Raw genomic sequence first — 24,538 nt, forward strand, 5'->3', positions numbered from 1 at the left:
TGTGAAGATTTATATAAATATTATATCATCTATCATTCATTTAGATTTTTTTTTTAAAAATCAATAATAATTAAATATGAATAGTAGATGATGCAGTAACAATATATAAAGCTCGTAGTGTATATATCTTTTTGTCATTGTTAAATGTTTTGTTTCTTCATTAACTTCCATAGAAGAAATTGTTTGGCTATTTAAAATGTTAAATCATCGTGAAGCATTTTGATCTCTTGGCCCTTTTTTGAAGAGAATCTATCATCCTACTTCTTAATAGATTATATGTATATGGTAGATATTTTGTTTCTTAATCAACTTCCTGTATGAAATTCTTAACTCGTGTAATAATCAAGCAATATGAGACTCTAACACTTAAGGCATGCCTGCCATGCCATATTGAAATGGTAGAATGAAAATAGCAAGAAGCAAGGGTATCTTGCCTAAGTAAGTTGATGAATTTTGAGTTCAACAGGTTATGGTGGTGCAACCAGTGGATTCCCTTCTGTTTTGGGTACTTGTTTCTTGAACTCATTGATCAGTATCTCACCATGGATATTCCTTACTCTTCTCCATTACCACCCAATTATCATGCATTCATGCTCAGTTGCTCACAATATATAAAAGAACAAAGAAATCATCAAAATTGGGTTTATGAGAGCAAATGTTCTGCCCTCCAATATCGCAAACTCTCTACTTACATCATGTGTCAACAACAATCATGTCACAAACATATACACACCCATAAGAACATTAAAAGTAACTAAGCTCAGCCATAAAAAAATTGGATGTAGATCTTTGCATTTTGTTCTATCAACCATGGAAATGTAATTAAAAGTTCAAGGCGTTGTTTAGTGATGTAAGGTCCCGCTAGATCCCATGATGACTAAAAGGTTAATGGTTTCATGGGAACAATACTTATTGAGAGAGACAGTCACACACATATTCAAAAGTGATTAGTTCCTTATCCATAAAGTAAGAGAATACTCTTGATAGTACCCATAAAATATTGGAAATGTGATTGCTGTGAGCGAAATAGAGACAATTTTGAGAACATTCTTACTTTGATCGAACAACTTTTTCAGATAGGGAGGATCCTTTGGGATATTCAATCTTGCAGAGATGGAAGGGAGTGCATCAAATTTTGAGGTTGATTGGGGTGGGTAGTTGTTGGGAAGAACTGAAAGTTTGAGAGCACACTGATACTACCCAGCACCCTAGTTTGGGAAGAGAAACAGTGAAACAGAAGACAAGAGCAGAACCTGGTTGTGAAAAAAATCCAACACAACATAAGATATGGCAATGGATTTGGATCAGGGGACTTGGATTTGAGATTAAGATGTGGCATTGGATTACACTCCATCCACTCAGCTTACTTTGCATGACATTGACACACCTAACACCCAATTGTCCCTGACAAATACACATATATGATGTAGAAAGTGAAGGTTGATACCAAAAAAAACAAAAGAGAAGGCACCATGTATTTTCTATAATATAATTTGTGTAACATATATTTGCCTTTGTTTGGTGGAGTGTAAATAAATGAGAAAAAGAATGAAAGGAGAGAGGTTGAAGAGAAGTATTGTCTTTCTCTCCTTTAGTTTAGGGGAGAGTTTAAGAGCACATAATGAAAATGGAGAGGAGTTCATGAGATTTCTTTTTCCTCCAAAGTGGAGAAAAAATGGGAGGGGAAAAAGACTAGGATTTGTTGTTCTAAACTGTGTCCTAAATTATATTTCGGACCAAGGATATTCAAGCAAAAACAAAAAATAATGCATATTTATTTTTTATAATTAACATGACATGTTTTCACTCATCTAGGATATAGTTTGGGACATAATTTGATACAACAAATTCTTGTTTGGGGAATAGTGGAGATTAAACAAACATTATTTTCTCTTTTTTTCTATATAATCAAACAACAATAAAATTCACTTTATTTCTCATCTTTTTCTCTCTTTTCATTCTCTTTTTCACCTATTTCTTTCTTCTTAATTTAGTCTTTCCAACCAAAGAAAGCAATGGAAATGGAAAGCATGCCACGTGTAATTTCCATGAGACTAATAAAATGTCAAAAGGAGAATAAACTAAGGCCATTTTAGATGATTTGATAGAATATCGAATTATAAATGGATGCATTAAAGAAAAAGTTCAAGCAGCTCCAATTATAGAAAATATGGTAAAATCATATCTTAAATGATTTAGATATGTATAAATAAGACGGATATAAGCTCTGTAAGAAGAGTAAATCAAATGGATATTAAAGATAACTACACGTCCAGATTCATTTCCATAATAAATATAATGGACCATTTGTTCAGACAAAAATATAGTATAATGCATAATTCCTCCAAATATTACTGATATTCAGGAAATAATTTAAATGGGTAAAATTTTACATTTTTATGAAATTATAGAAATTAATATTAAACGCCTAAGCTTGCATTACTACTTAAATATAAATTCACGTTATTCAACCTTTCCTTACAAATATACTATCTAATGTATTAATTACAATTTTATCGTTAATAATTTAAAATTATATATTTATAGGAATCAATTTTATCATTAATTAAAATTTAAGTATTAATTAAGAAGAAAATAGTTCATAATATCTATTTACCAAAGATATAAAGTTTAATGGGTTTGTTTAAACTTTTCCAGACTTTGCACAAACTTAGTACTACTCTATATGTTATTCTTTAGAGTATGTCCTACAAATCTATGTCCAACGACAAACCAATTATTATATATCAAGAATGCAGTAGAACACCACATGCAAAATATTCATTATATTACATATCACACACATTAAACTAAATTCTAAACTATACGCACGGGCTGAAGCACTAGCAAACTCAAACTCCAAATTAAATATTCACAACATTGGTAGTGGAGATGTTCTTAGGGGAGGTATTGGGATACAGGTTTGGCCCTCTAGTTCCATGTTCATTACCAATGGAGATTTATTATACTTCCAAATTATAATGTATTCTTTTTCATAATCTATACATATTATTAATTACTTGCAAAAATTTTCTCTCATAAAATACCATGTTTCACTATAAACCTCAATACTTTTTTGCATAGTTATAAATATTGTATTAACTGGTTCAAATGGGGTGAATTGGTTCTATACAATATGATATGATAATATATTCGACAAAAATAAGATGCTATTGAAAATTACTTTTATGTCAGCCAAAATAAGATATTATTGAAAAACTTTAAAAAAGATAAATGCTAGAAGGCAATCATAAAATTCATCTGTTAGGACAAAAGCATAGGCAGTCCAAAAAAAGCATATAGCATGATAAATATGATCAAGTCCCATCAATTAGACCATACTTCTAATTCTAATTATACCAATCAAACAATGAGAATTTGGGAATGCCGTGGTTACGTAAAAGAGTTTTATTAGTCATGGTTAAGTATTAGGAAACAAGTAAGTCAATATTTGAAAAAATATGTTTTTACTTATTTTGTTTTATTAACTAATGTTAAGTAATATGTATGCTTTGATAGTGATAGAGTAAAAGTTTATATATAATTAGTATATTATTCACCTTTTATTTGAATTATTTTTTTCGATAAGTCAATCATGATTGAAAATGACCAATAAATAATTAATGATAATGTAAAAAATTCTATACATATCTTTTTTTAGTTAAGTTGTGGCATGGTTATATTAATTGAAGATGAAAATCCCCTGGTAGCATTAACACTAAGTGCATTGTTTACAAATATACATCAGAAAAACATGTTCCACATTCCTTATATCAAACTTCCAAATATATCAACTCAAACTTTAAAACTTAAAACTTCACCATACACTCAAAATTGACCTAACATACACTCACAGCTAAAGATGCTTTGATACTACAAATATATTTATGTCTCTGGCTCATCATGGTCAAAACATACCTGCAGATTGGTAGTAGAATTTGATCAGAAAACTGTGTGGGCTATAAGTCAATTTCTTACCACTTGGACCATGACAAATAAATAATATATTTATTACATCTTGAATATAATATTTAATTGAAAAAAATGAATACTTAAATGGAATTATATTGTAGAATATGATTAAATATTTAACTTTTATATGGTACTTTTTTATTCAAATATAGGAAAACAATTATTATTTATTTTTAATATAAATTAAGAAATAGAAAAATATATATTACATATACAATAAAATAGAAGATAATTTTTAATTCTGAGGGTGTCCCCATTTTTTGTATGGTATAGTTGCTGATGTTTGTTGTACAAAAAGCACATCTCAACAAAACAACAATTATGGGTGTAAAATTGTCAGTTTTCTCTTTCAATTAACTACACCATCAACCTTGACCCCACATCTTCAAACTGCATACCATTGGACTAGGGTTAAGAAATTTGTTTTCGAGGGAACTTTTGAGAAATGTTGTTTAATTTTGGGTTTAAGAATAATTTTTAGGGATAATTTTATTAATTTACTTTTTTATAATAAGTTTTATTAATTTAATTTTTTGGTTTTTTAGTTGAACTTTGTGGATTTGAGATTCTTAAAAAAAGTAGGGGAAGAATATTATATTTTTCTATTAAGCATCAATATAGGTATAGATATAGTTGAAGTTAAAGAATTTTTAACCTTAGGACTAAAGGTGCTAATAGTTTCAGGATTTCACTAAAGTCAATTCTTAAGATTGAGTTTAAACATTTAAAATATCTACAAATTACCTATTAATGAAGATATGAAATTAAGTTGAAAAATATATTCCCTAACAGACATTTCATATTTTCCTATCTTTCATATTGTACCACTTGTCATGTTTCATACAAATTAGGAATGGCAAAAATAAATGTGTTCATTAATACGAACAAGAATCTTCTCTTTTAATGCAGAGACATATATTTGATTTTACATGTATTTTTAATGACAAAAATATTATTTTATTGTATGCATGTAAAATGATAAAAATGTCTTACCATATTATTGATTCATTGGTTTTTTATACAATTTGTCTCTCCATTAAATATATTACAATGGATATCGTCACAATAACTTATGAGCGAAAACTAGTATTATGATATTCACCATATAAATACTCACATATTTATAAATTTAATTTTTAAATTATTATTACTAGTTAATATTTAATTGCTAGCAACTCTAATTGATATTTTTTAACTCACATTGATCAAGTGGTGTAAGGTCACACTAAATCTGTAGGATGACCAAAAAGTTAATGATTCAATTTCTATGAGCAACACTTGTTAGGAAAGACAATCGTACTCAAGAGATTAGTTTCATACCCAAAGGGTGATTGAATATCATTGGTAATACAAAAAAAATGTTATTTTCTATTAATTAATAAATACTATTTTTTATGGGTAGATTAAATCATTAAATATATTTTAGTATTATAAATACTAGATGTCGACGAGCACTTCGTACTTGCTGGTCAACATTGCATGGTATTACGTATTCAATTTTTATATATTTTATTTTTTGGAATTATAATGTAGTTTTTATGTTTGATTTACTTTATATTATATTTTTTTTATGTTTATTATATGATCAATTTAAGATAAGAAATATGGTTAACTAATGTGTTTGTGGTAGTTACTTCAAATTGTTTTTTGTAAAAATTAAATAATATTAAAGGCAAAATAGGAAATTAAAAATTACATCCATATTTTGTTTTTATATATAATATAGAAGTATAAATATAGATAAAGATATATTATTATAACATTATTAATTATTTTATTATTCAACGACTAATTTTAATGACGGAAATATGTTAAAAAAATATTATATACACAAAATATTATTAACATAATAATTACTTTTATCTATTAATAATTAAAAATATATAATTAAACCTGAAAACACATTAGATACATTTTATATAAGCAAATATTGATAAATAAGTATAAATACGATAATATACCATGCTTAATATAATATCCTAATTAATTAAAGAGAATAATGTATCTCCTTGTATAAGGAGATAACTTATCTCCTCTAACCAGTAAAAATGTGACATGTGTAATTTATCTCCTTATATAAGGAGATACTCCATTCCCTTAATTAAATGTTGAAACTGAGGTCTTTAAAGTAAATGACTAATAATTGGTCAAAAAGAAGATTATACGATTAAATTATAATAAAAAAAGTCCATTACAAGATGGTTCAAAATCACAAAAACGATTGCTTCCCATTTAAAAAATTATATGCCCATTTAAAGAGAATGGGGGCAAGAAGGAACACATTGTCCTCATTCCTCAAACAACACCACACCATACCCATCAACACAGGAGGAGAGGACAATTCCGCGGCTGCCGCCGCCACCACTACCACCGTCCCTTCTCTTTGCATATCCCAATTCCTCCCATAAATCCAAACACCATCCAACCCAAAAATCCATTTTTTTAAAAGTCAAAACACATACGTGATATCATATCATATCATATACCCAATTGTGCAAATTGAGTTTTTTGTTCCATTTAATCTTCAATAATTATGATGATTATTTGGAACATCATATTCCTACTAATCCTTATCATCTTTGTCCTATTCTTCTTTCGTGTGTTGCTCTTTAAAACAGGATTGATACACACTTTTAATAAACTCATCACAACAATCCAAGATAGCTTCCACGTTTACCAGTACCTCAAAGTCCCCGAATTCAATGAAAACATGCAATATAACCTCCTTTACGGTAAACTCTCCCTCTATTTAAATTCTCTCCCTTCAATTGAAGATTCTGATTGCATCAACCTACTTACTGGTTCCAACCAAAACGACATCGTTCTCTCCCTCCACGCAAATCAAACCATCAACGATTCTTTTCTCGGAGCTAGGTTATTCTGGCTTAGTGAAGAAAGTGAATTGGACCGGACCGGTTCGTTTGTTCTCAAAATCAGAAAAGCCGATAAACGGAGAATTCTCCGCCCTTATTTCAACCACATCCACGCCATCGTCGACGAGATAGAGAATCAAAGAAAACGTGAATTGCGGCTATTCATCACCGACGGTGGTTCCGCTGGGAAGTCACGGTGGCGATCAACGCCGTTCACGCATCCTTCCACGTTTGAGACTATAGCAATGGAATCTGATCTCAAGGACAAGATTAAATCGGACCTTGAATCGTTCCTCAAGGCGAAGCAATATTACAGGAGAATTGGCCGTGTCTGGAAACGGAGCTTCTTATTGTACGGTCCCTCCGGCACAGGAAAGTCAAGCTTCGTCGCGGCCATGGCGAATTTTCTTTCATACGATGTTTACGACGTGGATCTTTCGAAAGTTAAAAGCGATTCAGATCTGAAGTTTCTCTTTGTCGAAACGACGCCGAAGTCAATCATCGTGGTGGAAGACTTAGACAGGTTCCTTGAGGAGAAATCAAAATTAACGTCGTCGTTTAGCGTTTCAGGGATTCAGAACTTTATGGATGGAATTTTAAGCACATGTTGCGGGGAAGAGAGAGTGATGGTGTTTACGATGAGTAATAAAGAACAAATTGACCCGATTCTGCAATTTATCTCCTTATATAAGGAGATACTCCATTCCCTTAATTAAATGTTGAAACTGAGGTCTTTAAAGTAAATGACTAATAATTGGTCAAAAAGAAGATTATACGATTAAATTATAATAAAAAAAGTCCATTACAAGATGGTTCAAAATCACAAAAACGATTGCTTCCCATTTAAAAAATTATATGCCCATTTAAAGAGAATGGGGGCAAGAAGGAACACATTGTCCTCATTCCTCAAACAACACCACACCATACCCATCAACACAGGAGGAGAGGACAATTCCGCGGCTGCCGCCGCCACCACTACCACCGTCCCTTCTCTTTGCATATCCCAATTCCTCCCATAAATCCAAACACCATCCAACCCAAAAATCCATTTTTTTAAAAGTCAAAACACATACGTGATATCATATCATATCATATACCCAATTGTGCAAATTGAGTTTTTTGTTCCATTTAATCTTCAATAATTATGATGATTATTTGGAACATCATATTCCTACTAATCCTTATCATCTTTGTCCTATTCTTCTTTCGTGTGTTGCTCTTTAAAACAGGATTGATACACACTTTTAATAAACTCATCACAACAATCCAAGATAGCTTCCACGTTTACCAGTACCTCAAAGTCCCCGAATTCAATGAAAACATGCAATATAACCTCCTTTACGGTAAACTCTCCCTCTATTTAAATTCTCTCCCTTCAATTGAAGATTCTGATTGCATCAACCTACTTACTGGTTCCAACCAAAACGACATCGTTCTCTCCCTCCACGCAAATCAAACCATCAACGATTCTTTTCTCGGAGCTAGGTTATTCTGGCTTAGTGAAGAAAGTGAATTGGACCGGACCGGTTCGTTTGTTCTCAAAATCAGAAAAGCCGATAAACGGAGAATTCTCCGCCCTTATTTCAACCACATCCACGCCATCGTCGACGAGATAGAGAATCAAAGAAAACGTGAATTGCGGCTATTCATCACCGACGGTGGTTCCGCTGGGAAGTCACGGTGGCGATCAACGCCGTTCACGCATCCTTCCACGTTTGAGACTATAGCAATGGAATCTGATCTCAAGGACAAGATTAAATCGGACCTTGAATCGTTCCTCAAGGCGAAGCAATATTACAGGAGAATTGGCCGTGTCTGGAAACGGAGCTTCTTATTGTACGGTCCCTCCGGCACAGGAAAGTCAAGCTTCGTCGCGGCCATGGCGAATTTTCTTTCATACGATGTTTACGACGTGGATCTTTCGAAAGTTAAAAGCGATTCAGATCTGAAGTTTCTCTTTGTCGAAACGACGCCGAAGTCAATCATCGTGGTGGAAGACTTAGACAGGTTCCTTGAGGAGAAATCAAAATTAACGTCGTCGTTTAGCGTTTCAGGGATTCAGAACTTTATGGATGGAATTTTAAGCACATGTTGCGGGGAAGAGAGAGTGATGGTGTTTACGATGAGTAATAAAGAACAAATTGACCCGATTCTGCTTCGTCCGGGTCGGGTCGACGTTCATATTCATTTTCCGGTATGTGATTTCTCGGCGTTTAAATCGTTAGCGAGTAATTACCTTGGTGTAAAAGAACATAAGCTGTTTCCTCAGGTGGAAGAGATTTTCCGGCAAGGAGCGAGTCTGAGTCACTCGGAAATCGGTGAGTTGATGATCGCGAATCGGGACTCGCCAACTCGGGCCATTAGATCAGTTATCGGGGCACTGAAAACGGACGGTGATGGGAGGGGCTCTGAGGAAATGATCCAACGGCAAATAAGGGATGATGACGTGGATTCATCGCAGGAAAGGTTCAATACGGTTAAGGATTTGAGGAGAATATACAGTTTGTTTAGGAAGCGGGGTAGTAGAAGATCTCAAGCTTCCATTTCACCAATGCCATGATAGGTAATATAGTAATAGGTCATATATACTATTCAAAATTAGGAGGGGAGGGAATACATTCATTGCTTGGATACACCAATAGAAGTGTTCATATTTTTTGGATGGGAATGATTTGAATTGAGGGTTTTGTAGTGGGAAATGTGTGCATATTTGTTGTGTAGGAGTGATTTGAATTGGGATGTTTTTAGTGGGAATTCATTTATAGGTAGAATTAGAATGAGGTGGAAAAAAGAATTTAACTTCAATACAATGTAGTGTAATCTTTTTATATCGTTTTTTTGGTGCACTTGAATATTTTTTGGTACATTCGAATTTTTTTGGTACATTTGAATTTTTTGGTTACATAACTTTTTATATTGTTTGTGATTGATCTACAATATTTACGTGCTGGAACTTCTTATAAAAGAATTATATTTTTAAAAAGAATATGCCAACCATTTTTTATCTGATTGTTTCTTTGGCGCCTCCTAAAAAATGTGAAGTTTCTCATCTAAAACCATTCTTTTCAATGCAAAAAATCTAAGACTCAAAAGCAACCCACAAATGAGATATAGAACAATTATAATTTCAGAAAAATACATAATTCATAAATTGTTATCTTTGGAAGATGAAATGGAGATATAAAATGAGAATTTGACAAGTAGTAATTGTTTTTCGGTTGAGGTGTTTTTTTATATGGAATGTGATTTTTAAGACTGAGAATTGTTTTAATGAATTGTTACAAAACTTTGAAAAATATTTTAAAACGTGATTTAATGCTAAATGTAATATGTTAATTATTGTGTAACAAAATTTTATATGTAATGATTAGGTAACAAATTTTTATGTAATGTAATACCTAATTATTATGTGCTAACCTCTAATTAACAATTTTTTATGCATTTCTTGTATTTAAATTAAATGGAATGTCGTTTAATTTATTATCTTTTCCTTTATTGTCTAATTACGTGGTTAAGAATATCATGATTATTGTCAATGAATTATTATATCATACATTCAACTTATATGCATTCATACCATTTTATTTTTGGTTTGAAATAAAGAAGTGTTATAGAGAATGGCAATTTTTTAGAATTAAAAAATTATATATGTTTACTTAAGTCATATTTTAACTTTATATATATTAATATTTGTTAGTCTTAATTAAGAGTTAATAAATATCAATATGATGCTAGATTAACAATATAAAAGTCTTAAGCTCTTAGTCCATATATCATTTTTAAAAAAAAAATTGCCATGTACAATTTTGCTTTCTCCTTTTAATGAAGGGTAATCTTTCAAATCAAGTCATAGATATTAGTAATATTATATCACGAAAAAGATATTTTCTCATTGACATTCATTTCTATTTGTAATTCATATCTTACATTTTACAATCATACTATAAAAATATATTTTTTCCTTAAAATGAAAATGAAAAATAACTAGAGACTAGAAGGCAGTTATGATTTATCATTAAGAGTATAAATAATGTTTAGACAAAGGCTCTATGAGCTTAGCCCTTGTAATAGTATGATTTTTAAGTTAGAGATAATAGATGTAATTTTTAAATATTTTGAAAGTTAAATTCCTAAATGAATTATTGAAAGCTCATTTTATTTTTTGAATGCTTAAACTTTGCAAATTCCTAATAATTCAAAAAATACCAGTTATCTAAGTTAGAAACTCATATATATAAGGTTTTAGGTGAGAGAACTAGAGTGGGTAATGAAGAATACCATCTTTTAATAGTTAGATGCATTCAAGAACAAGAATCACTATTTATTTTGGCAGTGACTTTTTTAAATTTTAATCTTGCAATTTATTTTGATCATTGAATATAATGAGATGCATGGTGGGGAAATGAATAACTAGTGCAAATCAATGTTTAGAAAGTGGCCAAAGAAGGTAGCCCCCAACTTCAAGTTCAATGGAAGGTAAGGTCCCAACACACACAGACATATTACAATGAATATTCTTTTCAAAGAAAAAAACAATTGAACAAGATGTCTAGAATACTTTCTACAATGATCATTAACAATGACAAATTTATTTCCATGAATTTATAAATTTTAATTTTCCTAGAGTATACTCATCTACCTTACATTTAACATCGTTCAGCACATGGACGTCCGAGAGGAATGGTATGTAGAGTATGACACAATGGAGTCCCAATGATATTGGCAAGGGTTCCTCCAAGGTGGTAATGTTCTCAAGCTATTATGTTCTGGTATGCAATATTGAATGCATGACATGGGATTATGGCACACTGTGTGGGACAACAGATTTGAGCAAAACTCACTATATAGCTGAAAAGAACACAAGAACTTATGAGAGAATCATCACTTATTCGAGGCGTGTCTGCATGATATCAACATTAGCAGGGTTAAAACCAAGAGCCTTAAGTAAAAGCTGGATCTGCATCTAATCTAAGGTAGTTTGATTTGCTCATGTCAGGAAAACACTATGAGAGGATCAGTGATGAAAAATGAATCAAATGGAAGATAGTCTTCTTAAAAATGATACAAGAGTAAAGAAAACCTTAGAAGAAATTATTAGAAAGATTTTTCATCCTATTGTGAATGAGTGTTTGGCTGGACCAAAATAAAAATGAGTATTTTGTTGCAAGCAAATGCAGCAGGAACTTTGCATACCCCACATCACAATCTGATGACACCATTCTGAACTGAACTGTTGAAAACACTGACTCTGACAACTTCTGTCTTATGCAAACATTGACTTGTCATGCACAAGTTTCATCAGACAGCAGTGTATCAACTTTAATGTTAATGAAAACCAGTTTCTTTGTATGCATTAAATTATGGGATACTGAATTCCAAAAAAAGCTGATGTGCCATTCAATCTACTTTCCACCTTTAAAGGATCAACAATCAATTTTTATATGACAATAAATGAAAGATTTACAAAGCTCACATGTTTCTGATACACTGATAGTACATCCAGTTATCAAAACAGCAGTATATGTGTGTTCTGCTTAATTAATAGCTTCAATTTGCCAAAAAATTTAAACTCAACTCAGTTTAACATGAATGAGGAATGAGGTTCTCAAAATAAAAAGTTACTATGTCATGCAAAAATAGAGGCAGACTAATTATAATTTTGGCTGCAAAAATGAAAAACAACAAAAATAAGCTAGTAACAAAGCTTTTCTGTACAAGGCCAGTAGACAATCTTTGTAATCTTCATTAAAAGAATCTAATATACAATATGAACCAGGAGTCCAGGGCTATTTAACTGTTCAAATTAGGGAGTTACCATCTAACAACTTATTCCATTTTAGAAAACTTAGATTGCTAAAATCATGTTTTCTTGAACCTTTTTTGGCCCATATAAAGTAATCTTTCCCTATGAACAATTTAGAATCCAATGACTTGGATTTAAAAATTAAAACATGTTTGCTATTCATTTCCCTTGCTTATCTTAAACTTCTCAAGTACACATTTTCCTTCCTTGTACTTCTGTGTTTCCTCATAAGCTTTAATGTATTTCCAACCAAGTTCCTCTCCACAATCAGAGCAATATATATCAGCAACAGTGTGAAGACCAGTTATAAGTTGCCTATCCTCTTTAGGACCCAAAATGATGTTCATGGCATGAGAGAATAGAAAAGCTCTGCCACGGCTTGCCTGTTAAACATAACCCTTGAAAGTCCAATGTTAAAAAGGAACTTGAAAGTTGAAATATCTTGATCATCCCCTTATCCAGTTTTTGCACCAAATTATTAGTTCATATAAGCAACATAATACAAAAGAAAGAGTGAAATATGACCATGGTTCAGAGAGTTTGAATAAAAAGGGTGGCTTAATGCACGAGATTCGAGAGCTGGGTGTATACAATCTTACCTACATAAGTTGAGAGACAATTTACAGGATTTAAACTTCTGAACTTTGACCTCAAGGTCAAAAGCAACAAACTTTATCATTATGCCAAGGCTCATTCTCACAAGTTTGAATGAAATTAATAACATAGTTTGAAAGATCGTAACCAGACAAGTGGAATAGATGAAAGTAATTTCAAGACCTTGTTTGAAATAGGTCAAATTAAGCTATCTGAATCTTCAGCTCAAGAAGCTATCTGAAGTCTTACTTTTTTCTAACCCTATTCTGAATCCAAATTGGTTCAAATGGATGAATCATTTCAATCTATAAATCTACCATAAAGAAGGATAAAGTGACAAAAATCCAATAAAAAATTCACCTGAAAATCTTTGGAAACGATATCATCATGAAAAGCAACAAGGTTCTGGCACTTAAAGCAGCAATATGCCCGTGATCCCATCAAATCTGCCATGGATGAATTTGCCTTGCACTACTACCACCTTTTACTCCTACTCATAAATGAAAGTAAAGAAAAAGTTGTAGTCAAATAATCAATTTAAAAACTGTGACCAAACACTGGTAGAAGCCAATGTTTCTATGTCAAAACTTGGTTATGTTATGAATTTGTGAAAATTATCAAATGTATATTGAGCAGTCTAAGACTGAATAACGTGGAAGATGTGTGTTCAATAAAACTATGTGATGTCAATCATTTGGAAATAATTTGAAGAAAAGAATATGATTAAGAGGGTGGTGAATGCTGATTCAGTAAAGAAGATTCCAAAATGAGTTAGATAAGAATATTGCTTAAACAAAAGAGGTTGATTAAGACATGTTTACAAGAAAACATAGTAGTTTGGTTAGAAAATTAAGCAAGTGTTTAAGAAATATTGTGTTGCTTGAAGAGTAGGTCTCTCTTTTATATAAGCAACACAAAAGAAAACAAACATATAAAACAAAGGGTAAAAAACAGAACCAGTAGAAAGGAAGATTCCATTAAAAAAATGTCATCAAATGTTTAAGAAGCCTTGTGTTTTCTCATTCTATATTATGATCATCTTCTCAATTCTAAGTAAAACAATGTTATTTACCTTTGACTTTTTTTGGTTTTGTTGTGTATGATTTTTGGTCAGTGCATTAGTACATGATAGTGGCTTAGGTGCAGGTTTTAGACAGAAGAGGAGGGTTTGAGTTTAGGGATGGATCATTTGTCCGGTTATGCCCAATAATATAATGGCACGCAATGGGTAGGAAATGTCACACACAACTAAATATTTTTTACTAGCAAAATAAGGCTGAATTTTAAATAATGGTTCACTTTATTATTGGGTGAGACAAGATTAAGAACACCAATGTAAGACATGTGAGTTTAGATAGGGCAGAAAGCTTAACTTATTGGTGGGGAATAAAATAATAATAATAATAAATGATATATTTCATATTAAATCTTTTTATCTATAGTAAAATAACAAAGTGATATATGTATCTTGTAAACTAATCATTTTATATTATAACCATCTTCTTACTTTTAAGTAACATTAGTATGAAAATTTAGTATATGATATATATTATAAATAATAATGTCCACGAAGTTTATAGAATATATGAATTGTCAATGATGCAAAATGTATGCTTCTAGCCTAGTTATATTGATTTTGGATTTGTGGTTAGCTCAGCTGATAAGTGTCTCCTGTTAAGTCCAAATACTTAGCATTAAATCTCGCCTCCACCAATGAGTGACATGAAATCTATTCCCTGCCACGTGTTAAGCTCTTAGTAAAAAATTCCCTTTTAAAAGTTTCTACTTCCTAATATATACCCTATCATACATGATCAAAGTCAATCCATACCCATTAGACATTTCCTATCATTTGCTTAATTAATGAATAATAATAACACCACTATAGATGACTTTTACATAAATTGATATCATCAATAATAACTCATCATTATTTTTAAAAGTGAACAATTACTTATTATATATGACTTTTCAGTTATTACCTATTAAAGCATTTGGTTATTTTTATGACCAAAATAACAGAGATTGATGTTAACTCTTCATTTACCAAAGCATTTTTGCTTCATGATGTGATTTGCATATCTTCATATTTTCTTATTCTATTATATATTTGAATCTATTTCACTTTTGTTCATCATTTCTGTTAATTGTATTATGTTGTTGGTTTCACTTTCATTACCAATCATGATAATTGTTTTTTTAATGGAGCTATAATTTATTTGTTTTTGTTTTTAATTTTACAGCAATCTTGGTCGAGTTTGTTCGACTAAGGAGCACTTTAAAAAATGAATAATTATTTATGTTTTATGTATATATTTTGGATGGTTCTGCAGTTAGGGGTGTAAAAATTCAGTTCGGCTCGGTTTTTGGTGCATTTTAGTGACCGAACCGGTCAAAAACATATGGTTCGGTTAAGCTCAATTAACCACAATTTTAACTATAAGAACCAAACTGAACCGCTCTTGAATGGTTCGGTTCGGTTCCATGATTTTTACATTTACTTTTTATAAAAAAATATTTCATCAATTGAAAATTCAAAATGTATTACAAGAGATATTGTTTATCATAAAGGATAAACATTACTACTATTATTATAAAAAATTATAAATCATATATAACAATACACTTCATGATTAGTAACATATATATCAATTAGTAAAATATATAATAATTACATTTATAACCTTACCTTTCATAATTAGTAACACATGTAACAATACATGTATAACAGTTAGTTTCAAACTCAATATCACAAAACTTGGAAAATATGTTCCAAATCATAAAATATTAGGAAACAATTTAGTAATTAATAACATATATAATACTAACTTAATAACAATTTAGTAACATATGTAACACTACAATTCACACAAAAATTGATAATTTAAGTTAGAAAATTGGTTGAAGAATTTAAACAATAATAAAATATTATTTCTTAATCTCTAGTATATATTTCTTTAATATGCGGTTCGGTTCTAACATTTCCTAAATTTCTAAAACCATAAACTGAACCGAACATACACTACAAAAAATTATCCGATTAGCCACGGTTAAAACCGTCGCTAATGTACCACAAAACCGTGGCAAAATACCGCAGCCACGGTTTCCTGTACCCTAGCAATTACTGGCGTTGCAAAAATTTTGCCACGGTCTATTTATGATATAGCCACGTCTTCACCAAGTGTGGTAACATTTCTTTAACCACAGTTTCAACCGTGGCTAATTTGACTACACCCGTGGCTAATATTTACCATTAATTTAACCACGTTATAACCGTGGCTAATTATTTATTCAGTTATTCACATATTCCTCTCCTCATCCTCTCTAGCAATCATTATATTCCATAAAATAATGATAAATTTATTAATGAAATTAAATATTTACAAGCTAAAATTGATTCTCAATTTACAAAATATTCTTTCATTTCATATTTCTTTCTATCATAAAAAGAAAGTAAGATAAATAAATAAGGAGGTCCATATAAATAGGAAGGAGTATTTTAGCACATAAAACGGTGCTAATTTATATAACAAATGAGTCCCTTCATAAATATGAGATATCCCATCTACCCAATTTCAAACAAGAATTTGAACAAATCACTTAAGGAAATAATCTCTTCTACACGCTTGCTCCCAGCTTCAACAATCACAAGTTTTCTAACCTCTGTAAAAATTAATAAAAATGAATTAGCTTAAGGACCTAAGTTTTGTGATAAAACAACTAAGGGATTAAACCTTTATTATCACAATATTACTCTGCATTTTTTATGATCATTTAGTGTATTTTGATGAAGATTTAACACTCACCTTCATAAATATGGCATCTCCTTTAGGCCCACTTTGAAACATGTCTCCTACAACATTTTCCACTCCTGCAACATTAGGTAGTTATAACTTTTGAAATGTAAAATGTTTAACCATGCATAACTAATAGTACAATATATTATACTAACAGAAATTAGAAGGAAGTTATACGAGGATAGGAAGGAGAATGTTGTATGACATGAGGTAAGTCAAAATTGATACCCTTAATATGAGAGTATTTGGAAGTCAAGTTAATACTTATACTAAGACCCCCACTAACATCCACACGCCTTTTTATGCCCTCAAAACCTTTATAGCTTTCAACAACCTTCTTCATAACTATAGTAGTTTGGTTGATCATTGCAGTATTAAAAACATAATTGAACCTTGAGTCCAAGGTTGGATACTCAAAGGCATGTGTGCCATAAACCCTGTCAAATGGAACTCCCCCTTCCCTAATTGCATCTTTCAACTGAGACCTAAATATGAATTCACACTTATTAACATTCTTTCTTTTTTCCATACCATTAGTGTATTTAAACAACAACCAATTTTTCTTGGATAAACATAGTAGTATAGTACTCACCATACACTACTTAAGGGATTTAATCTATTAATTATTATATTGTGTACAAACAACATAACTACACAAATTTCATGTCAAAAGACTCCAATCAAAATAGTAAAATAACCCTAAATGACAGAGAAGTTTCCAGTTTATAATAACAAAGGAGATAAATTAGTGGTGGGGGCGAGGGACAAAACAGAACTAACCAGCTTTGTAGGAAGATATTATCTTGAATCAAAGCCATCAATGGTCCTAATGAAAAACCATCAGAATCACTTGCAAAGAATTTAGCCACAGGGGCCATACTATACAGCCTCTGAAAAGATCCAAGCTTTTGATCAAGAGGAATGACACTACATTTAAGTATATCATGAGACGCAAAGAGACCAAGAACATGATCTAACATAGAAGTTGCTTATGGATTCTTGCAAGAAAGCTGTGATGCAATCTGCTTAGCAGAAAGCTGTGCACCTGGACCAGCTTTTTGTAAGATGTCAAAAACACCAAGCTCAATTGCTGATTGCAGTGACATAGATAGAACTATTGAGAATCCAAGTTGTGTTGTATATGAGAAGGCTTCTTCATCTTCTAGTTCTTGTGATTCATTGTAGCTAATTTCACCATCAACAAACTTCTTAGAGCTGTTCTCTGAATTTGCCATTTGGACTAAACTTGAGAATAAGCAAACAACACTACACTCTTTGTTTTTGCTGCAATCAATTGAAGGACTCTACAAATATTTATATATTAAAATAGTATGAGAAGTTAGGTTTAACAATTAGATTAGGCAAAAGATCTACAGATAAATGAAGCAATTTGGCAATTAGGCACAAAAACTGTAGGATAGATAACTAATTTAGTTTCTAAACTAATCTGCTAGTCATATATTAAAATAGTATTAGAAGTTAGTTTTAACAATTATATTAGGCAAAGTAACTAGAAATGAATGAATCCATTTGACAATTAGGCAAAGGACCAATCAGATAAATAAATAATTTAGATTCTTTCTCTCAAGTACAACATAAACACAAGGTGGTGGTGATACAGAAATAAGAAAATGCATACTATATGCATATATTATCAAGATCTGCAATATATTATACAGAATAATGTACTTTGTTTTGTGTATGTCTACAAAAACACTTTCAATTTGACTTATTTTTCTTTCTCTTTCTTATCATGTCCAGGTTAATGGGCTAAAGTAGTAGATCATTGTTTCATTGTGGATAATCTATATGAAATCTACCATTCTGCCATAATGAATATAGGAACTTGATATCTAGATTTTGGGAATCACACCATAGGCATCGTATGTGCTTTGTAAAAGGGAAGGAGCTAACCTTAATTACAAACATATTGTGTTATCAAATATCCTTTATCCCGAAGATGATGTCATCTACCATTTTTAGCAATTCATCTTACTTAGACTTCATGCTATTATTCAGAAATATGAACACACCAATATTAATAATTCATTGAGAAGATCAAGCAAAAACAGTCCTATCTGAACTTTATACCATTTAATAAAGGAGTTTATGACTATGTAAAGTAGTTTGTGATAAAAAAAAACATATATCAAAGACACTAAATGAAAATGGACTCAAAATTATTCAAATTTCATAGATTAATTTAATGCTCACAACCTATATACATCATAGATGCAAAATTTAACATATACAAGATGAAAGAGAGTGAAAATAAAGTAATTGATCTTACTCACCAGTATTATAAAGTCAAAATTTCAGGTTGCGAATGGATTATGATTAGGAGAGCTGGACACAGAAGCATGACAATTCATGGGACTCCTACGAACAGAGGACTCATCCCTTGATGACCTGTAAGATGAACTCCTCTCGAATTTCTCGTATCTATCTTCTTGCATTATGTTCAAGTTTTCAAGCCTAGATTCTAAAGCCAATGGATGCTCTTTGCCATTCATATCAGTGTATAGAATTGGTCTGTCTGGTCCATTCTATAATTCAATTGCCATTACTATATTGCTTGTTGGGATTTTCTAATGAATTTGGATATAGCAAAAAAGAAGTTTGCCTTACCAATTTACCACACCATTGGTGAAAACATTGAAATAGGATTTCCTGTTTTTGGTTGAATGAAAATATGATTTCTTACTTTGTTCATATATAACATGGACTCATATTTATAAACCTTGCCCAAGTTATAAACCATGTTCAACAAGCACAAAGTATCTAAAAGCTTGTGATAATATTTCGTATTGCATTTTATTTTATTTGATCTATTGGACAAAAAAAGTCAATGCAAAAGAAATAATTTCCAGAAAATTTGGTTATAAACCGGGACTGATAAGTTTTAAGTAGTATCATCTCTCTCTTTCTAAATGGTACATTTTATCTTTGCATCAGACTAAGGACCATACAAAAAATTGCAAATACATACACACATTAATCTAGTTACAATAAATACTAAATTCATGTTAATAGAAAGGAAAGATATATATACATATAAGTACATCATCTAATTTAGGAGTACTAATTGTTGCCACAGATGAATGTGATGAAACATCATAATCAGTAAAGGAGGCAATCATTGCTTTTCAGTGATCAACCTTACTTGCTTTGGATTACTGGTATACGATTAGGGATTGAGAGATACAAAACTAGACATGCAAAAATTAGAAACAAAGTGATGAAATTGAAAAGTAGAAGCTGCAAAATTGGTTTTCCATTTACCTGTGTAGAAACGTCAATGATGAAGTTGAAGATGAAGTTGAAGAGTGAACGAAGGATTTAAGCAATTCAAGAAAGAATCTGCATCGAAATCAGAAGAATCCTCGCGCCTCTGCTTACGATGGCTATCCCAATCGACATCGGAATCAGAAAATAACCACGGCGAGAGTAAACGAGAAAGAGAGAAAGGAAAAACAAAAATCCTTCATCTCAGTCTTAGGAGAAATCCTTCAGTGTTAAGAGAAATAGATCTGAATTGAAATCCTTCATTGTTTTGAAATTGAAAGAAAAAGAGAAAGGAAAAACAAAAACCTAATCTTAGGAGAAATTGAGAAGAAAGAAAAATGAAAACCTTTCTCTATAATGGTGATAGAGTTGAGGGGAAAGTGAGGGAATGGGAGAAAAATTTATGGTTTTCTCAGTATACTATTTGGTGCCTTTTATGCCATGGGCCCAATAAAATAGCAAGAGCATGGACTTGGTAATTAATTTTGCCTTGGTTTTGGCAGCATGGCTAATTTAGTGTGTCTAACTCCATTATTTGTTGTAGTGATAAATGGTTCCTTAAAAAAATAACCGAACTGAACCGCAAAATCGAACCGAACCACATTTTACGGTTTGGTTTGGTTCGGTTCCATCAGTTTCGCGGTTTAAACCGGAACCGCTTACACTCCTATTTGCAGTCGCATGCATGACCATATTTTTGCTACCATGATCCCTTTACACATGTATTTATTTTGTTAATTTTTTGTTTTTTGTATTCATAAACGGTGTACATTGATAGTATATATCATTGTTTAATTAGAGGTAATTAATATCAAAAATTTTTGTTATTATAATTGTTTATTTTGTAATTGTTTATTTATCAATTTCAGTTTAATATTTTTGAAACATCTGTTTCGACCATGCATGAAACCAACAATGGTTTAGGAAATATATGTTTTTATCCAGTCGAATGCACGAGAAATATATATGTTATTAATCATACGGCAAAAATACTGCCCCGTGCCAATGCATGGGTAACTTGATAGTAAGAAAGAGAAATATTATCCCCTATTGTTCACACATAGAAAAAAATATTGATTGATAATGAATGAGTTTTATACACTATAACTGTATGATTCGTCGACCATATTTAATTATTATTGACTCTTTAAAAAATAATATAAAATAATGATGGATGATAAAGTAATCATATATAAATCTTTATGTAATCAGTATATTACACTTATTCTCAAAACCACATTAATACATAAAAAAAATCATAATATCCACATTAATACATAAAAAATCATTAATGAATGTTGGTTCATTGAAATTTATACACATTTAGATTTTCTTTCACTTACTTTTTGTTAAGTCCTGATCATGACAACGCACTTCTCATATCTGGATCAAACATCACATTCATCTATGTTGTATGAGTATGACTATCAAGTATAATTTCATATGTTGATTCATGATTACCATGAAGTTATAATTTTTTGGGTATGAGTCTTGCCAGAGGTTTTGAAGTGTAAAGATAGATTTTATTCTTCACAATATGATTTTTAAAAATGAAGAGTTTTATTTAAAAACAAATAGTGGTTAAATACTTAAGTGTGATATAGGATATATAGCTTCTTTTTTTCTCCCATCCAATAAAAAGAGAAGAGACACTATTCTTGCGAGCTACCCTCATAATCAAAACATATATATTATATTTATAGTCCCTTCTACCTATACCAACACGTAAAACATCTATATTTATCTATACTTCTATATTATTTAATAAAGACAAAACACAAAATAACCACCATACTATGGTGTAATTTGTGATTTCATATTTTGTCATTATTATCTTCTTATTTTTACCAAAAATCCATATAATATTATCTTCTTATTTTGCCATCATCATCTTCTTATTTTGAAAATATATTTAAAAAATTGAACATTACACCAAAAAAATATTTGATACCAATCGAATAAATTCAACTTTAAATTATAAATATTTGATACAAAAAAGTACAAATAGAGTCAGGAGGCACTTCGTGCCTATCGCTACACTAATACTATATAAAGTTAAAATATCTTATAACTTTACTTAGATAATATAATTTTCATTTGTCCATTTGTCCTTATAATTACCTAATATATATTTTATCTTTAAAGTCATAACATGTTATAATTACTTACATGATGTAATTTTCACTTATTTATATTATCGTTATAACTAATAATTATTTATAATATTTCCACACACCAAATAAAAAAATATGAGTTAAAAATATATTAAAGACAAATTTCTAAAAAGCTAGAGAAAGCTACTTCCACTAAAATAGCAAACCACTAACACAATTTTAATGGTAATTTTAAGAATATCATAATTTATTTTTTTATTTTTTATTAAACAATTCTAATATCATGTAGATACTCGATATATAAATTTAATACAATTTATTAGAATAAAATATATAAAAATTAAAAATTTAATATAAGAAAATAAGAATATGTATCTGTAAAAGATGAAATGCCTATCTACACTCTAAATAATATTAATTTCATATTAGATAAGTTAATGTTAGTTGCATATACCTATCATTCCCACCACACCCCATTAGATGAGTCTTATATCTGGAAGGAAAAGGCTAAATGATCAATAATTGTGGCATGCATTGCTACATATGAGCAACAAGTGATATGATCCTGATATCAACATTATTCTGAAGATTCTGGAGATAATATGAATATATCTCAAAAGCATACAAAATAAATTGAGACTAACGACACACTTCTCCTAAAATGAGCCGCATCCAATATTCAAAGTTCACAGTTAACATCACAAACTTTACAATGAAACAACTTAGTCAAGGGTAAAAACAGGTTAACAAACTCAAAATATTTTTTATGTTTTTTTAATGTAACGATACATACATAAAACTTTATTCTATAATATTAGTTTAGTTTAGAGAAATTTATTTAAATTAAATTTTCTAAGTAATATGTAACTTTATTTTCTAATTAATATCTTAAGGCAATAATATTACTTATTATTTAATTCAGTTTTGTTTTTAAGTTGCAATATTTTTCTCTTGGCTCCAAATTGTGTGATCACCCAAATAGGGATTTGTGTAAATGTTTTCGTTTTTAATTACTAGTACATATACACTATATGCGTTTTGTATTCAACATGGTTTCGTGGTGTAGTTGGTTATCACGTCAGTCTAACACACTGAAGGTCTCCGGTTCAAGTCCGGGCGAAGCCAATATTATTTTTAGACATATATTTTTCATTCTCTTCTTGCCCATTCTTTATCAAGTTTAGAATGTTACTTTCTGTTAGAGATGTTGGAAGAAGTTGTTATTAATCTCATTCTAAGCCCTGGTGCTACAAAACATATTGTATAAGATTCTATTACACATTCTCCTCTTTAATAAATATCGGCCATTCATATTAGTGCATGACCTTTTTCCATCATTCTAGATTTCTAGTCCTTACTAACCACCAAATAAAGTTGCAAATGTTATTTTGTCTTCTCTTTCAATGTTTTGATTTTTGTTAAGTTTGACAACTCTAATTACCCATTCTGTGTGTTACCTTTTGCTTTCCACTTAAAGAGAAGAATAGATGAGAAACTGATAAATGATGACAGTTTTTGTAGCATCTGCATTTTCTACAAAACTTGCCACTTTATTCTTTCAAGTCCATATTAGCATGATCTTAAACTTATAATGAAACTAAATCAATCTTTTCTAGCTGAATTGAGTTATCATCTAAGTGGATCCTAATGCCATGCAGGTATTCTTGTTGGGGTAGCAAAGTTGTACATTTTAGACCATAGCAAAACTGAAAGCTAATTACTGACACATCTAAGATGATCCAACATCTAGCAAAATGTCTAAACTTTCATGGTTTTGGATTCAAGATGCCCATCAATGATTTGACTTGGCCTCAATGGAATACCTCCAAAAGGGTTGTTCATCCCATCAAATCCATTAGCAAGAGAGGCAAACCTACTACCTTTTAATACCATTTCATGTCAAAATTGTGCCTCATGTTCCCCACTTATTGGCTTCTTATTCCTAGGTACAAGTAGTTTATCAGCATGAATCTCTAGCAAAATTTGTAGACCAATCGTCACTTAAACATCATCTTCCATATTAACTAAAGTTCATGTTTTGATCTCCTCCAAGGTTGGTTGTTTAGGGTTGGTCATTTTAGCACTTTCAATTTGTATCTT

The 24,538-nt window shown here is 30.7% G+C and overlaps 3 protein-coding genes, 1 non-coding gene and 1 pseudogene across 5 annotated transcripts; 3 read left to right on the forward strand and 2 right to left on the reverse strand.

Moving 5' to 3' along the window:
• On the forward strand, window positions 6,203–7,561 carry LOC109359667 (AAA-ATPase At2g46620-like). The gene has a single exon (XM_019604364.1). The coding sequence runs from the start codon at window positions 6,506–6,508 to the stop codon at window positions 7,559–7,561; it is 1,056 nt and encodes a 351-aa protein (XP_019459909.1). The 5' UTR covers window positions 6,203–6,505.
• Window positions 7,687–9,619, forward strand: LOC109361381 (AAA-ATPase At2g46620-like). The gene has a single exon (XM_019606881.1). The coding sequence runs from the start codon at window positions 7,990–7,992 to the stop codon at window positions 9,403–9,405; it is 1,416 nt and encodes a 471-aa protein (XP_019462426.1). The 5' UTR covers window positions 7,687–7,989; the 3' UTR covers window positions 9,406–9,619.
• LOC109359462 (protein yippee-like At4g27745) lies at window positions 12,567–14,420 on the reverse strand. Of its 2 annotated transcripts, XM_019604135.1 has the most exons (3): window positions 14,315–14,420; window positions 13,603–13,732; window positions 12,567–13,031 (listed from the first exon to the last, which is right to left on the reverse strand). In XM_019604135.1, the coding sequence occupies exons 2-3, from the start codon at window positions 13,693–13,695 to the stop codon at window positions 12,804–12,806; spliced, it is 321 nt and encodes a 106-aa protein (XP_019459680.1). In that variant the 5' UTR covers window positions 13,696–13,732; window positions 14,315–14,420; the 3' UTR covers window positions 12,567–12,803. The 2 variants fall into 2 exon arrangements, with proteins under 2 accessions (XP_019459680.1, XP_019459679.1); XM_019604134.1 differs by lacking the exon at window positions 14,315–14,420 and having other exon boundaries at window positions 13,603–13,992.
• Window positions 16,791–18,352, reverse strand: LOC109359505 (annotated as a pseudogene).
• On the forward strand, window positions 23,490–23,563 carry TRNAV-AAC. Its single transcript has one exon. It is a non-coding gene; the product is annotated as a tRNA-Val (tRNA).

The sequence above is a fragment of the Lupinus angustifolius genome, chromosome LG11, assembly GCF_001865875.1.
Source record: "Lupinus angustifolius cultivar Tanjil chromosome LG11, LupAngTanjil_v1.0, whole genome shotgun sequence".
NCBI classification, from domain to species: domain Eukaryota; kingdom Viridiplantae; phylum Streptophyta; class Magnoliopsida; order Fabales; family Fabaceae; genus Lupinus; species Lupinus angustifolius.